This window comes from Lemur catta, chromosome 6, assembly GCF_020740605.2.
Source record: "Lemur catta isolate mLemCat1 chromosome 6, mLemCat1.pri, whole genome shotgun sequence".
Taxonomy (NCBI): domain Eukaryota; kingdom Metazoa; phylum Chordata; class Mammalia; order Primates; family Lemuridae; genus Lemur; species Lemur catta.
In genome coordinates, this window is record NC_059133.1 from 46,468,181 (window position 1) to 46,486,183 (window position 18,003).

Sequence of the window (18,003 nt, forward strand, 5' to 3'; positions counted from 1 at the left end):
TTAGCTGTGCTGTGTGGCGTCGATCTGGGAGGTTTTCATTGTTCTTTAAAATCCACATTATTTAATCATTCTAATCAAACTTCACAAAGCCTGCAAAACAAGTTAGGATTTTAGTTTGTAAACCAGCACAGATGCAGGATCTTTACGTATTGGAAAACACTGGCTTGAACATTGTTTTCCTGTGTTTAGCGCTCTTCAGAATATTATTTTTCAAAGACAAACAAAACTTTCAGGGGGCTTGTTTTGTTTTAATATGTCAACAAATGCAATACAGTAGAAGTGTATATTTGGTTTTCCTTTACCAGAACAGAATTTGGTTCTATACTATAAACCTATGTATAATGGAGACGTAACTAAGTATTTATTGCTTACATAGCTGGAGAAAAGGGAGCAGCAGTAGGAATTCTGCATTTGTAAGAACTGATATTTCAGAATATTACCAGCACTATTACACTAGTAGTCACAACAATCATATCATATTGTTAAAAGTACTATTTCTTCCTTGATTGTCCCCATTCATATTTTTTAATTTCTTTTTTTAAAGTTTAGATTCATAACTGTAAACTTAATTTTTAATATGTTTAGAAGCAAGTTCAAGAGGGTTGGGAGGAATGTTAAATGGGAAATGGAATCATCTCTTCCTCTAAGAAGTTCTGGTACTCTAGGCGCTTAAATGTACTCCACATTAAAAAAAATTAAGAAAGAATTCATCTAGCAAATATATTTCTTGAGCTTGATGACAGTGCTTAGTGCCTGATGTACAGGAGGTATTCACATCATACTTCTGGAAGGAAGGGAAGCAGAAAAGGAGGGAGGGAGGGAAAGAGGAAGGAAGGAAGGAGGGGAGGGAGGGAAGGAAGGAGGGGAGGGAGGGAAGGAAGGAGGGGAGGGAGGGAGGGAAGGAAGGAGGGGAGGGAGGGAGGGAAGGAAGGAGGGGAGGGAGGGAGGGAAGGAAGGAATGTATTTATATCATATGTGTGTCTTATTTCCTTCTTACCATCACAATGCTGGAGCTCAGTGAAACTTTAGAAATCATTTCATCTGGCCTTCTCATTGAAATAAGATAACTTCTGGATGTGACAATCCCCAAAGGCATAGCCCTATGCTTTATTTGGGGATCAGAAGTCTGTGGCTATCAGTCACAGAAGGCACACATTTCCAATCCCTTTATAACCTTTGGAGGGCCACTTTAAAGGTTTCTCAAAACCTAACTTCCAACCTGTATTTTCAGACCACTGGACATAACAGCAATCTGCCTTATATCAAATATTTTATAAATGTTTGACAGCACGTAGTAGTGGAAAGGACATAAGCTTTGGCATTAAAGTGGAATTCAAACCTAGGTGTGATCATTTACTAGAGCTAAACATCAGACATGTCATAGTTTACATCTTTCAATCACAGTTTTCTCATTTGTGGAATGGAGACCACAATGCCTATGTCAGAGGATTAAAGGAGCTAATATATATGTAAAGTGCCTGATAAAAGCTATGGCATTTAGTAGGTAGTCGAATGTAATTTCTTCTCTCTCCCCTTATTTTAAAATGCTACTCTTATAAAAAAAAAACACCTACCAATTCTGTAAGTTTCCACAGTGATTTTTCCAAGCATTATCTTACTTAAGTAGGGCAGCTATTACTTCCCGTTTCACAAATGGGAGATTAAGCAACCTGCCCAAGTTCATAGGTAGCAGAACTGAGACCCAATCTGATTTCAACGCAGTAAAGGTCTGTTCTTCAGGGAGCTATTCTCATATAAAATAAAATTGCCATGGGAAATTTTAAAATACAAAAGATAACCTTCTAGGGCGAAAATCAAATTAGTTAAAAGTAAAATATTTCCAAGTTTCCTATAAACATATGGATAAGAGCAGAGTTTGGAAACCACAAGAATAATTCAATTCTGACTTCAGGGACAAATTTAGGTGGCTATTAATTTTTTGCTATTATAAAAGTTCTTACTATATTTTACATGTACTGTGATGAATGATAGATAAAGCCAGAACTCCCCTACTCCAAATCAATCATGCATCTGTATAAAAAATGAGCTAGAAAAATATTTGGGTGTGATGGTCGCTGTTTTGTTTTCATGTATTTTGATTTTTTTTAAGACTTAGAACTGCTGAACCTAAGAATCTATGGAGCCCTATCCAAAGTCTAGAGAATCAAATTTTATTTGTTTTAGGTGCTCTTTAAAAAGTATAAACAGTATAAATCAATGTGCACTGGCATCAAAATCAACCGGACTAATCAATCAGACTAAGCATTGAGGAAATTCTCATTTTACATTTTTGATAATCCAGTTCTGTGGGTTTTCCAATGTTAAGTACAAAACTTTTAGTCTTGAAAAGATGTTATAATTTGCTATCACAATAAGTTTTTCAATAGGAAATATAAGTAAATCCCATCATCCGTTGTAGTTCTTTCTTGTTTTACCCAAGGAATCCCTTATTGTCAACTTCTATGTCATTGTTGCTCACATGCTTATCTTCACGTATACAAACACTAAATTAAAACCAAAGCCAAAATAACAGAAAAGGTTGTCATTTTCAAAATTTCAGATTTTCCTCCTCCAAATCTTCCCTTTGCCTCTTTCATAATCAGAAAAATTAATAGCAGTGATACAAGATTTCACAGGGATTACCTTCTGAACAAATCTATTACCCTAGACAAAAGAGAATGCCCGTACCACTTCTGACTAAATCAAATAGAATACATCATTCAAAATTAGTCAGTGTATTAAAGCAATATAAAATAAAGCAATAGCCTAAAATATAGTCAGCTCTCCATTCACTTTTTTCTTCTGGTTCGTAAAACAGATTCATAACTAAAAACTTTAGAATCTAGGACAGTGCAATTCAGTTTCCACCTGTGTCTTCTGTTCTGGAAACTGCAGAAAGTCAACTAACAAGACAAGACAGGTTTGAATGATCCTTCAACATCCATCTATTCTCAAGAAAGAACTGAAACGCAATAGAATACCAATCTGGTATATTCTATCTCCTTAGCAAAATGATCTGTTGAGAACTTGAGATAAAAATGAGCCAGGAATGTAGGTCAGCCAAAGTAATGAGGAGCTTTCAAGTTCAGAAGAGTTCAGAAGGATGATAGTTTCCAGAGAATCAGAAAGAACTATGGGTCCCTTGAAATAAAGTTACCTCAAAAAGTAATTCAAGCGTATTTAAATTTCCCATATTTGAATATAATCTGTGATGACAAAAAAAGGCATTGCCAGATAGAATCTGCTGATACATTAGGCAAGGCTTTGTCCTCCCTGGTAAAGTAAAATTAAAAAATTAGTTGTTTAGGTAAGACAGCTTAAAATATAAAATAATGGAGACAGCAGTTGGGCTTTACTTAACTCCATCTGCCTAAATTCATTTGTATACTCAGATAGGGTCTTGAATCCCAAAATGGAATTTACCTGCCTAATAAAACACAGAGGAATCAAACTAAATCATACTAGTACTGTAGAACCCATAGGCTGGAATTATATGACAACTTCCAACACCTTTCCCTGACTTACCTATAATGATGTTGGTTATTTTCTACAGTTAGGCCTACCATATTCTGAAGAAAATTCTGTCCCCACTCAGCATTTTTGCCAAATGATTTATCTGAAATTGTAAATAAAACCCACATTTTCTCTTCCTAAAATATCCATGATTGGTGTTAGCAATGATTTATGAAAAATAAACCATATTTCTAGGAATGCAAATGATTAGAAGGAACATGAACTAGTCTTTATAGCATTCAATTAATATCGGGACTTCTTTTATAGCAAACTGAAGACAGACATTAAATATTTATTCTGAACAGAGTATTTGAACTATAGCTACTTTACCTAGACGATATTTTCATTCTGCGCTTTGCTGTCTAGGTCTGGCCACTATGTCTAAAGTCAAAAGGAAGATTAAGCAAATCTGTGACATTATGATGTAGGGTCATCTTACACCTGAGATTTTGTTATATTCATTTTCCTTCTAATAAAATTTAATTCAACTTCAGAAAAAAAATTTTCCTAAAAATACTTGAGTGAGAATTGGCTTGAAACTTAAAGATGTATTTGACTTGAGACTTAAACACTGAAGAATTTAGTGACAACCCCTCTCTCTCATGATGGAAAAGGAACAACAAAACCCTAAACTAAAGGGGTTATAACTTCCTTCTCCAAACATGGGAGACATGAAAATAAAAAGCATTTCTATCCAGCACAACCATAACAGGAAAACAAAACTGAAAAAAAATTAAATTAAATTAAGAGACAACTGGTCATAGATGTACAGCAAACTAAAAAATAAATAAAGGGGTAAAAACACATACACAAACACACAGACATGGATAAATTAATTATTCAGTAAAACATTAACATCTGATTTCTTTCCTTTTATTAAGGCAACAATATGAAATTGGTTCAGGGAGAAATTCTGAGCACTCAGATTGGATTCCTCAGGAATGACTACAATTGTCATATAATGGGCATCCATGGGAATTAGTTTTCATGGAATATAAGAAGATCGAAGAATACTTATCTTCTCTTCCAAAAGTTCCAAGCATAACATATTGTATTTTTATAAATGCATTTGTTTTACATATTACATAAATCAATTTTCTATTGAATATGGTCTGAAATTAAAGTGATGGCTAATTTAGTAGTCGTCCACTTGGTCTTGCAACATTCTGCATGCATTGTCAAGTTTCACACTGTTAATTTTCTAACAAGCAGTTTTGTTTTCAGATGCCCCAAGGCCAGTTACTGAGTCCAAACACAAACTTTGTTAAGTAAAGAAATTTCAAGCAGCAAGAAATTTTAAACACAACATCATCAGGAGTCCAGTGTACATTGCATCTTCTCTAATTTTTGACTTCTTTCTTCTCATATACTTACCAGTTTTTGTAATGTATTTTTCATTGTGGTGAGTCTCAGTTTGCAGGAAAACACCCAATTTATTAATCATAGAAGACTTCTCATATCTACTCTGGTCAGTCTAGCAGAGTATGTTTATCTTACATGTTATGAAAAACAATTTTTTCTAAAAAGATTTTCATTTCAAAATCCTAACAAACATACTTTTTTTGGAATACAATATACACTTAATAAACAAATGTTTGAACATCATGTTTATATAGAGAAATAACATACTCAACAGATACTGATTTGAAAGTGAAAATACCTTAAGTTTACACATGCCATGAATGATTCATCAATGTCATTCATTATTATGCAAAGTATTATCTTCTCCAAATGAAGCGTAATTTACAAAATTGAAAAAAAATAACAATCATGTTATGGGCAAATGTATTTATTCATTTTTATTACGAGAGGGACTTTTATAACAGAATTGTGTGAAATAATTGTGTCTGGAAGAATGAAAGATTTAAGAGAAGGACTTCTTTGGAAAAAAAGAAAACCTACTTCTGTTTTGGAAATTGTAATAATGTATGTATACACATGAAGAATTATCAGGAAGATGAGTTACCTAGGAGGGTCATTTGTAAATGCCTAGCACTAAAGTCACTAAAAATAAATCCAAACTTACTTGGGAAGAGAGCAACTTCTTTTATTTTGCTTTAGGTGGTAAATTAGGCACAAGTCTCAACTTTCCTTTTGTCAATAAAGATTTTGGTAGCCAGCAGTAAACTTTTTCAAATGAAGAGAAAGTGATAGGAGCATTTCTATTTACTCATTCAAAAAATGTAATACAATGAAATCTGGAAGGCAATTTGTTTTCCTTTTTTTGTATTAAATTCCAAATTATTTATAGTGAGATTTAAATATTTCTTCCCATGAGATATTATAATGATGCATTTTTTTAGAGCAATTACATCAAACCTTAAATGTTTGTTAGCTAACTACTAACACATTCCTTTGACATCTCCTTAGAATAAAATTAAATAAGGTAAATTCCATACTTATGCAACATAGAAAAACTCCCTGGTAAAATTAGGTCTTTTTCATTAACTTATAAACCAGGTAAAATGGAACAAACAAAGTATTCATATTGGGAATACCAGATTACATTATTGTCACTTTTAAATAACAAGTTCACTTAGAGCTACTTTAAAGTTTATTAATTAAATATAAATCACAATTAAACCTAAACACTAAGCAGCAGTTAAGTTTAATTATATTAAAAATCTGCTCCTTCAACTCTGTTCAAAACTGTTAAAATAAAACAGACAAGAAGTCATAGGTACTTTCTAAATAACTTTATAGTAACTTACTAAATGACTAGTTGCTATGGCAGTTTACAACACTGAAAACTATCACAAATAATATGGTTAGTGCCCACAGTCATGGAGAAAAACCACACAAAATATTAACTCCATAAAGATGAGCATACAGTCCTTTCTAACAAACATTATACATGGTGTACTCCAATCTACTGAAAAAGTATATCAAAATTTACTTCTGATTTTTAAACTTTTGTTCTCAACTACTATACAAACCTACAAATAAAATGCAGAAACTTTTTTCCCAATTTATTTATAAAGCCAAAAAAAATGACTTTTATATTCACCTTCACTTCTCTGTACATGCACTCACCCTAGGATATTTCCTCTTCTCTAGCTCAAATACAACCAACAAGAAATTATTTTAAACTGCAATTTAAAATTTATTCAGAAAAATGTTGAATGTTACACTTGACTGGGTTTTGTCCTGCCCAAAAATATATATTAAATGAGTCAAATATTTGCTAAAACTTCTCATTGTCTAATTCAGAGTATTTCTATATCACTTGACGGAAAGGCTTTTTGAGATTATGATATACTACATTACCAGTTTATTGTAGAACAAACAGTATACCTTATCATCACAATTAAAGCTGTAAAATTCATGAAATTGTTTCCAGTACCCCATAATTGGATTTACTTTTAATTATCATCTATTTGGCAAAGTACTTTAATAGGACTTGGTTTGCAGTAGTCACGTAAATAAAGCACAAAGCAAATTAAACTCTATTATTTTTCAGAGGAAATCGCAAAAACTTCACCACCAGGCAAATCTATACTTTTGATCTGTTTTTAACTATTTTACAACTGGTGCAAATATTATTCTGTCATTCTCCACTCCCCCTTTCTTCCTCCCCACTCCCTGATTTTAAGGTTCATATTATTTGGTGGTTGTTTGTTTAAAAACAACACTGTAAGTTCTTCATGAACTTTTTATGCTAAGCCTCTACTTAGAAGAAAAGTTAACTCCCATCTAACTAATGTTAAACGTAGGAAATGAGTCCTGGGTTACCCAGTTGGGACAAATCTTTAGGTGTGGATTCAGAATGGGAAAATAACAGGGAGGTTCCCATAGTCATTGATAAAGTTAGGAGAGCTTGACTTGAGAAATCTCACCTTTTGAGCTGCTTTGGAGGGACTCTTGTTTTTGCTGCCTTTCGGTCTTCCCCTGGGTCTCTTAGGAGAGGGCTCACCGGTTGGCTCCTAATTGTGGGGGGAAAAAAATGCTGTTGTGGCAAGACCGTCTGAAAGAAATTGACCCTGATTCTTTAGCTATATTTTCTGCATGTGCTGCTCAACAGAGCCGTTGGAACACACTCAGTTCAAGCATAAATGGATGATGATGATACAGAGTTTACAGAAAAAGGGGAATAATTATACTTTTAATGCAAGGGTTCAAAGAGGAAACTCAATTTTGTATATGAAAACTAGATTCTATTTCAAACCTATAATAGTAACAAAGGCCAAAATATTGCATGCTCTAGAAAGAAAGTCATATATTTTGAAGGTGTAAAGTTTACATGGTGATGCATTTGGCAACTCACAGAAATCATAACCATTTTATATGAGTACCACTGCCCATTATACTAGCATTTCAAACAACATAAATATGAAGCTAACGTCATAGATATTTCAACCATCTTCCATATTGAAAAGGCAGTTTTTAATCATCTCTGTATACCTGCATTCTAGGTCTATTACGCCTCAAACCGACACATTGTGAGTGAAATATTGGAGCAATTATCCAAGTTCTTCAGTTCAAAATAACTCCATTCCCCCAAACTTTCCAAATAATTATGGTAAATCTGTGGTGGGAGGTTTTGCTTGAATTATCTACATAATTGCTTCAATTCTCCACTTCCTTTTGGAGATGCAGACATGGTCTCCAGTCTAAATTTAAATAGCTTTTGATAAAAATAAACAACTTTTCTTCAAAACTTTCTTTTGAGAAAACTCTTATGGGGGTGGATTAGAGAAAACTAAAAGGCTTGGGGGGGCAATGAGGAGGAATGGAGTGTCTGGGAAGGCGAAATTGAAACAATCACTAGGTTTAGCAAAACTTTAAATGGCTTCCATGCCAAGTAGTAAATACTCAAGTGGTTAAGAGAATGTGATGATTAATATTCCAGATCCTAAATATTTATCCAGTGAATCATCTATTCACATTTCATTCAGATTCAGTGATTAAGTGAGACTAATTAACTTAAAACACATGAAAGTCCTCAATGAAAATTCGCATCCTATTTACAGAATCTGGGGAAGGTTCCCTGCAAGCTTTCTGTGGGACCACTAGCGCCAGTTGGGCACATCCAGTGCAAACACATTGGAGACACATTTTTCTTTCTTTGTGAACTCTGTCTTAACTCAAAGGTAAAAACATCCAATCACCTCCGGACCCCAGTGCATTTTCTTCCTGAATTTTTTCTTTTTTTTTGGAGGGGGGTACAATTAGTAGAGTTAGAGAAAGCTAGGTGGCGGGTGGGAAACAAGTGGGGGAGGGCACAGACTTCCTGGGAGGTGTAAAACAGGATCCAAACGCGGTGTAATGTGTCGCTTGGGCAGAGCGGGAAAACTCAGGGGCCTCTAGATTGGCTTGTTTCCTTTGATGATTTCAAAAAGGTACAACTCTCAGTTTTTCTAAAATGCACTGGCAAGCAAACATTGTTCAATTTCCCCACCTTACTCTCGGGCAGCTTTGGGACTCTAGGATTATTTTCTAATCGCCCTATTTGCCATGAAGGAAGCGATTTAAGACTAAGGAGCGAAGGAGAAGTTTTAAAGCCCAACGAAGTGGAGTTTAAATGTTCTCAATAGACAGATCCCGCTCCAACCCTACCCGCCGAGGCTTGGAAATTGCAGCGAACAAAACCCCCAGCCCTGGGCGCTGCGCGCAGCTCTGCAAGCGCCGGCTGCACGCTTAATTGGTTGTATCCGCAGACAAAACCCTCCACTCCGCGGGGTCCCGGGCTCCCCTCGATCGTGCCCTTCCAACCCCCAGCCACTCGCCTAGAAGAACATCTAATGTCTGCAGCTCTGAAGCGCGGGATTCGGGGGCAAAAGGGGGACGGGACGCCTGACGAGGAAGCGACCTTAGCTACCGTGCACCCTCTCGGACACTCCTTTCAACGCGCCCTTGGCCGAACGAGTTAACCTCGTCCCGCGGGGGCCCAGGCTCCCCCATTCCCCCTTCCCCGGCCACCTCTAGCGGCTGCCGCACGGCATTTAAAGAGCCTTAAGAGCACCAGGCAGCCGAGTCCCCACGCGTTCTTTGTCGCGAGGGCGCGAGTCTTGGGCCACCGGGAGTTTGGGGAGGGCGCCAACAGGGTGACTGCGGCGCACCCGCCCCCGGCCCGCGAGCACGGGAGGCGGGAGAAAGAGCCTCCGATCCTTAGGACTCTAACCCCTTCGGCCCTGATCTGCCGGAGCGCCCCGATCCCCGGCACCTCCTTCCCGTCCGGCAATTGCAAAAGCGGCTCGAAAGTTCTGGCGAGCCCTGGTTTGTGGGACCCCGGCCACTTGCAGTCACCAGGCGACACCGCGCCACTCAGGGCCGTGCACAATAGCGAAAGTCCGAGGAAGAGCTTCGCCCGACCCCACCTCCCGCCTGCCCGCGGCCGCCCGCCGCGGCTCCCCACCTCCCCGCCCGGAGGGACGCGGGCGCCCCGGGGCTCGGCGGCGCAGTCGTGGGGGACTCCGCCGCCCGCCCTTCCCCCGCCCCCGCCGCCGGCGGGCAGCGTGCAGCGGTCGGCGACTGAGCTCCCGCGCTCGGGTCGCCCGGCGCGTCGCCGGGCCCTGGCAGCGGGAACGGGGGTGGGCTGGTGCCCCCACCGCGCCCGCGTACTGACTTGCTGCTGCTTCCTGGGTCGGCCGCGTCCTCTCTTCTGAGGCGCCGGGGCGGCAGGTTGTCCCTGGGCTGAAGTGGACGGCTGCCCGGCGCCTTCACCGCGTGCGCTCATCCTGCCTCCCGCCGCCGCTAACGCCGCTGCAGCCGCTTCGCCTCAACTGCCCGAATCTGCTCGGCACCTTTCGGGAGATTAGGTGATGGGGCTGGAGAAGCAGGCTGGTGAGCGGGCGCTGGCGTGCTGCGAGGGCTGCTGTTGCTTAGGCTGCTGCCGCTGCCACCATCAACACCGGACGTCCAGCGGCTGCCAAAAAGAGAGAAGAGGGGAGGAGGAGGAGAGAAGGAGGCGCTGCCGGTGGCGGCGGCAGCGGTGAGTGGGTGCCGGAGGTAGAGGTGGTTGTGGAGGTGGAGGTAGCGAGAGGAGGAGGGAAGCGAAGGACAAGCGAAAGAGGGCTTGAGGTTGGAGAGGCTCTTCTCTCGGTCTGGGATCAGGAGTTGCGGGCACCGAGAGCACTTGGGAAGCGGCTTGGAAAGGGAAGAGACTTGGAGTGAATTGTGTCCCTTGAAATGTTAGGCGGGGAAAGAATTCCTCCTCCTCTTCCCCCCCTCTCCGCGCTCACAGAGCAAGAGAGAGAGAGAGAGAGACAGAGGGAGAGAGAGACAGAGACAGGCAGAGAGAAAGTGCCTTGGGCAGTCGGAAAGTAATGAGAGGATGAGGAGATTCCGCCGGGCTAGGGTCGGGCAACGAGCACAAGGGAGGGACAGAGCAGTGGGTGGCACTGCGCCTCCTCGGGTGGCGGGAGCGGGCGGCAGCGGCAGCGGCACCGGAGAGTCGGAGGGGGACGGGCTGCTCTCTCCTGCGTCCTGAACCAAGCGCGCGCTGCCCTGGCTGGAAGTTTTCTGAGTTCCTGCCCCAGGATTCAAGCGGGATGAGTGTGTGTGTGCTTGGGGAGGGGGTGGCGGCCGGGGGGGGGGTGGGGAGTGCCCACCTCTAATCGTGGGCGGATAAAGGGGAGGGGGCTGCGCAGGAAGAAAAGTATGAGGAGGAGGGAGGCCAGGCGGACCGCCGAGCCAAGGCGCCTGGCCGCGGGCCAGAGGCAGCGTTCGAAATACAACTGCTTCGGCGGCGGCGGCGCCCGGGTGCCAGCCGGAGCCCCGCTCACGTGCTCCCGCCCGGCGGCGGGGTTAAAGGGACAGGCCGGGGATCCCGGGCCGGCTCGCCTCGGGCCTCGCCCCACCCGCCGCCCGAGGTCACCCCTGGGCACTTGTCCTGGAAAGGTGCGGAAACGTGACTATCCCAGAGCCACGTTTCGAGGATCGGCCTTTACCTGCACTTCCGCGGTGCGGAGCCAACACTTTGCGGGAAGAGTCTAGCTGCACCCGCGGCAGCGTTCTAGCTCCCCGAGAGTGGAAAGGGACTGCGGAGAAGTTGGAGACGGCCCCTGACAGCCCTCCTCGGTCTCGGAATGCCCTCCCCACAGAGCGCGCGGGCGAGCGCGCACGCACACACAGACACATGCACGCAGATACACACGCACACAAGTGTAAACGCATGCACACTTGCACACGGATACACGTGCACACTCGCGCGCTCAGACGCACTCGCAAACACACGCACATTTACACACACAGGCACGCAGATAGGCATGCACATTCGCAGACACGTGCAAACAATGTGCACACACGCACACGGAGCGCACCAGCTTCTTCGGTGAGCTTTTTTCCTCCGGGGAAGACTGAGGCGAGCGAAGTCTCTCGTGGTTGCGACGCTGGCAATGTAAAGGTGACCTCGTGGGTTCCTACGCCCACACTTGCACCAACTGCCCAACTTTCCCTTCTTCAATTTACCTCGATTTAACCTTCTACCTAAGAACTCCCTTTCTGCCAAGTCCTAATTTTATAGCCTGGGCTGTTTCTGAGTTATGTGAACACCATAATGGCCACAGTCCGTTTTTAAGAGGTGGAGTACATTTTAAAATGTACCTCTTTTCATCCTTGAATAACACAAAACTCTGAAAAAATTAGGTTCGGGTTTTCACACATCACACCCAAAATTATTCTGGACTAATTCCAAAATAAAAACTTTCACCTGGGGAAGAATTTTTTTTTTCCAAGATACAGACCACCGTGGAATAAAAACGCCTACTTTGCAGCCCTAAGCCGGGAGTTAGTCACCGCCAGGTTCCGCGGCGCATGTGGAGGAGGCGCATGTAAATGTCTGCTTTGGCGCGGCGGCCCTGATTGGTCAGCGTTGCCATTTTAAATCCATTTCCAGCTGCCCTTTGCAGAGCTGGGACACTTTGCTGCACGTTGAGTGCTCTGCGGGAACCCAGGGTTTCTCCTGGTTCTGGGAACACTTAGCTATGATGGAGAGGGAGAGCCCCCATCCCTCCGGATGGAGCCCCGCAGCTGACTGGGAAGGGAGGGGTCTAACAGGAACCAAAGGTTTTGTGTCAGGGCTTGGCTGAAAGATGGTATCTTCATCAAAGGGACTGAAATTTCACCTACTAACGATTGCATTTCACCTACTAACATTTCCTAACTGCCAAGTTTGCACATTTTTTTTAATGCGATCACATGTTTGCACTGTGGTGTGCACATTTTTACATACACATACCAAACGGGCGTGTTGTGTGTGTGTGTGTGTGTGTGTGTGTGTTTGCTTTTTGCCAGGAGTCGAGAGAAATTCTGAAGATGAATGTAGGTGGAAGTCATTGAGGATTTCAGCCAGCCAGTTTTATATTGGGCACCTCATTATATCCTCGGATATTTTTTTTTAATGTGCACAGAGGTTGGCAAGAAAGGGATTCCAAAATTTTATTTTTGCATTAATCCCTGCATCTAAGAGAAGCATAGAAAAGCTGAAGGTGGGGGGATGTCCAGCCACTTGTTTTCAGGCTGCTATCAGACTATTTGATTCCTTTTGAATTTATAACAAGAAGGATACAAAACAAATATTGCAGCAAGTTTTGTCTAAACCAGTTACATATTATTTTCATTCTTTGAAAGCTGTATTTAATTTTTTCAGGTTTCTGTATATTTTCTATAGGGGAGACATTAAACTTTGTTTTCATCTTTGAAATTATTGAGACTTTTACTACACAAAATGGTGTTCTTATATATTCTTTTTATTAAGTTAAATGGCTAGATTTTATTTTAAAAGAAATAGAATTTTTTTGTGTTTACATTTGAGGGTTCCCCCCCTCCAGTTTAAGTTTCTCAACTGTTCACTTCCTCTTCTTTATCTCACCATATTCTACCCAATCTTTCAAGACTAAATTTTTCTTTCTAATTTTAAAACTTTACAGGTGGCTTCTGTCCACATTAAAATGTTCCTTTTCTTCTTCTGCACCTACTGTAGAATTGAGCAATTAGCACCTTGGTTGTATATGTTAACAAGGTTTCTAATTATCTGTGACACATGATGTAGATTAGTGTTTAGATCAGGTCAGCTTATTAGCAGGTGGTAAAATTAATATACTGGACCCAGAACATCATTTTAAAAATAAATAGAATAGAGAATATCACATGTAAAATTTCTGTTTTAGTTATATAGTACATTCGTGTAAAAACTGTATTAAGATAGGTTTTATTTTCACCTTTAACATCTTGGAAATTGGGATGTCATAAAGTTCAAGGTGTCCTAGCACTGAGTTATCACATATTAGGTAATAATATAATGATTTTCTCAGATTATAACACATTGAATTAATCATGAATGTATTTCATGTGTAATTAAACAGAAATTTATTATAATTCAATATTTTGGAAGTCAGATCACCAAACAAAATGAATTTGTTTACTCATTTATTCAACAGATCTGTATTGAGTTGGTTTTGCATAATCTCACCCATTTTTCTCCCAGGACTCAGAAATGTAATTCAACTGAAACTAGAAAGAATCTCTTTTAAAACAATTAGGTGCTTTTTAAAAATCTATTTACCTATCACATTAAGCCTTCCAGTATTCTTCTCTGTCCGGTCCATTGTTTGTTCAACAACTGTTTATTGAGCACTTAATATGTGATAGGATTCACAGAACAGTCTTTTTGAAAAAAGTCATAGAAGCAGAACAGAACTGGAAGAGTTTCATTTCCACCTCTCATCTATTGACATACCATCAGCCCCAAACAATCCACGTCTCTATGTGTTAATATTATCAAGCAGCTTTGGATAGCAGGGGAACAAAAGACTTTGAAGTAAGATTTAGGGATGGGAGGTATAGTAGGTAGAATTCTAAAATGGCCCCCAAGATTTCCGAGATTATGTACTTGAGTACATAATCCCTGGGACTGTATTATGCTGGATTTTACCGTGACTAGGCTGTGTTATATGGCATAGTTGACCTTAAGATAGGGAAATTATCCAGAGGATTCTGACCTAATCATGCATTTAGAGCAGAGTTTCCTCTGGCTCATTTTAGAAGAGGAAGTTAGAGATTTAAACCACAAGAAGGATTTGACTCACCATGGCTGGTTTGAAGATGGAGGAGACACATGGCAAGAAATGTGGGTGGTCTCTAGGAGCTGAGGGCAGCCCCAGACCAATAGCTGGCAAGGAAACAGGGACCTCCGTTCTCCAACCACAAGGAACTGAATTCTGCCAACAACAAGAATGAGCTTGAAAGTGGAATCTTCCTGAGAGCCTCCAGACAATACCTCAGCCAGATTAACACCTTGATTCCAGCCTTATGATACCTCAAACAAGAAACTCAGCCACAACACACCTGGCTTCTGACTTACAAAACTGTGAGCTAGCAAATGGATGTTTTAACACTATTTTAATACATTGAATTTTTGGTAATTTGTTATGCAGCGATGGACAACTAATACAAGAGGGAACTAGTCAAATAAACTCCCTCTCCTTTCTCCATCCCATGAATTGCTCCAAAGCACAATTACTCGTGCAGTATGTCTGGAAACGGTCCATGTGGTTGCACCACTACTACCAAGCCACTTGTCCTGTCTCTTTAGGCTCATTGGGAAGCAGTGACCAGCTCATATGAAAATGCATCATCTTGAATTGCTTTCCATCCTTCCCTGTCTCACCTCCATTACTCTTTACTCTCAATGCCCTGGGTGTATACCTCTCAAATAAAAAATAAGGATTCATCCTTATCTCAGACTCTGTTTTCTTCAGAACTAGGTTAAGGAACCCAGAGACTCAAACTCAATCTCTCTAAAACAGAATTGATCATCTGTGGTAGTTTTAAAACATGTTTGTAAATTCTTCAACAATACTCTTCCCAGCAATCTAATTCCCCCTCTTCTTCTTCTTCTTCTTCTTCTTTTTTTTTTTTTTTTTTTTTTTTGAGATTGGGTTTTGCGCCATCTCCCAAGCTGGAGAGCAGTTGCTTTATCAGAGCTCACTGCAGTCTGGAACTCCTGGGCTCAAGCGATCCTCCTGCCTCAGCTTCCTCAGTAGCTGGGACTACAGGCGGGAGCCACCGTACCTAGCTCCCCTCTTCTTAAACATGGTCAATTTTATGAACTTGTTTGTAATAAATAAAAGGCAGTAGAAGTGATGCTGCATAGTTTTGGAGACTAGATGAGACAAGGCTACAAGGATAATACACCTCCTGCCTTGATCTCAATCTCTCCCTGTCCTCACCCTACTCCTGACTCCCAGCATCCTGGAATCCCTAAACCAATATGTAAGAAGCTTAACTATCTTGAAGCCACTATGCTGGAGAGACCAGGGACAGAGGCCACACAACGACAGAAATGCCAAGGAGCCCCTGCTGTGCCAGCTCTTAGATGCTTGTTTTCCCATCAACTACCTGATAGGTGAGTGCATGAATATTCAGATAATTCCAGGTCCCCGTACCCTCTGCCTTAAGCCACCCCAAGCTGATGTGAAGTAGAGCAGAGAGGAGAGACCCCTGCTGAGCTGTGGCCCAATTGCAAATTTATGAGTGAAATACAGGTTTTTTATGCTCTTCCACCACTAAGTTTTTGGGTGGATTATTACGGAGCCATAAAAACTGGCCCATAATTTCCTCCCCCAAACTAGTTTCTCTTTTTATAAATCACTCTTAATGGGAATCACACTTAGCTAGGAATCCTCCTCTTTCCACATCCAGTCTTCCCCTAGTCCTTCCAGTTCTGCCTTCTAAACAGTTCTTGAATCTATCCGCTGTCCACCTGCACTGTCGCTGCCTTAGAGCGCTCACCATTTCTCGCTTGGATTACTCCACTATCTTTCTCCCTGGTCTTCCAGCCTTCAGTATTACATTTTAAAAATCTATCCTCCACACTACTTCTAGAAGAATCTATGTCTTTTTCAGATCAGTTATTTCTATGTTTCTTTTTTTCTCATCACAAATATAATAGAAAATGCATTGTTGAAAATGCAGGTGAGAGTAAAAAAAAAAAATCTCCAGTTGTCCTACCACCCAGAGATAGCCCCAAAACATTTTAATCCTTCTAGACTTTAAGTGAACAAATATAGGTTCATACTGCACATTCAGTTTCATAACCTAATTTTTTAATCTAAAAAATAACATATCATGAATTTCATATTATATCATATAATTACATATTAATGAATGTTCTTATATAACACTACTTCTAATGGTTTAATTGTATGTATTCTAATTTATATGTAAGAAATCAAACACCTGGAATTAAGAAAGTATTTGATAAAAATTTTTATGACATCCCTGTGAAAAGCTGAAGAAATATGGTTTGGATGTCACACATTCTTTTGTGCTGACATCAACTTCAAAGGTGGTCTCTTCTATCAGCATCCTGGCATAATTTTTAAATTTCAGATGTCTTAAAGGTAGAAGGGATAGCTAACTCTAGTGATACCCAAATTAAGATTCAGAAAGAACTCAACAAACCATAATACAATTTAAAAAGATGAATATGGAGTATGTAATTAGTTTCAAAGGGGAAAAAATTAGCCACACCAGTAAACAATAGAAAAAGTGACTTAAAAACAATTCCTACAATTACATGTAAGACTAAGAAGCAGGTATTGCTAAGATCCCACCAATTACCCATTCTGCCTTTCGAATCTAGTAAAAGAACACCTATAGTGTTGAGTATGGCAATATGCCCAACAGTAAAATTACATTCCCCAACCTCCTTTCTAGATTGGGGTTATCAATGAAACATAAGCAAAAATCTTCGGGAAGTACTTCTGGGAAAGCCCTTTAAAGGGATCTGTCAGCTGGGAGGCTTCTCCTTTTGCCCTTCCCACATCTTCCTTTATTTTTTTTTTTTTTCTGACAGTATTTCAGATATGATAACTGAAGCTCCAGCAGCCATCTTGGATCATGAGATTACCTTGAAAATGGAAACCATACTCTAAGGTTGGGGGAGTGGCAAGGTAGAAAGATGATGAGTCTTCATGACTGTGTGGGGCTACCATGCTAGCCCTGACCGGTCTACCTCTAGAATTAACTTATAAGAAAGAATTCAACTTATATCTTGTTAAGCCACTTCTAAGTTCTGCTTAAATTTTGATTCTCTGTCATGAATAGCCAAATGTAATTCTTAGCTGACAGAAGATTCAATTAGTGCTTGTTTGGCATAAGTTATGATGTGACTGGCTTTTTATAATGTGACATATTCCCTACATCTCCACAAACACACAACCTTCCCAACTATCAACATTGAAACCAGAGTGTTACATTTGTTACAATGAACCTACATTGGCACATCATTATTGCTCCAGATCCATAGATTATAGTAGGGTTCACTCTCAGTGATGTACATTCTGTGGGTTTTGAGAAGTATATAATGGCATGTGTCCACCATTGTAGTAACATGCAGAATAGTTTCACTGCCCTAAAAATCCTCTGTGCTCTGCCTAGTCATCCTTTCCTCCCTACTAGTCCCTGGCAACCACTGATCTCTATTGTCTCCATAGTTTTGCCTTTTCTAGAATTTCATATAGGTGGAATCACACAGTATGTATCCTT

The 18,003-nt window shown here is 40.7% G+C and overlaps 1 protein-coding gene across 2 annotated transcripts in view; it reads right to left on the bottom strand.

Moving 5' to 3' along the window:
- The window catches only part of HMGA2 (high mobility group AT-hook 2), a 127,745-nt gene extending 116,746 nt beyond the window's left edge, over positions 1-10,999 (bottom strand). For both annotated transcript variants that reach the window (XM_045553426.1, XM_045553425.1), the window contains exons 1-2: positions 10,079-10,999; positions 7,350-7,436 (exon numbers count right to left, since the gene is read on the bottom strand). In XM_045553426.1, coding sequence (XP_045409382.1) covers positions 7,350-7,436; positions 10,079-10,189 — 198 coding nt within the window. In that variant the 5' untranslated portion in view covers positions 10,190-10,999. The remainder of the gene's footprint in view (positions 1-7,349; positions 7,437-10,078) is intronic.
- Between the last annotated feature and the right edge of the window lie 7,004 nt (positions 11,000-18,003).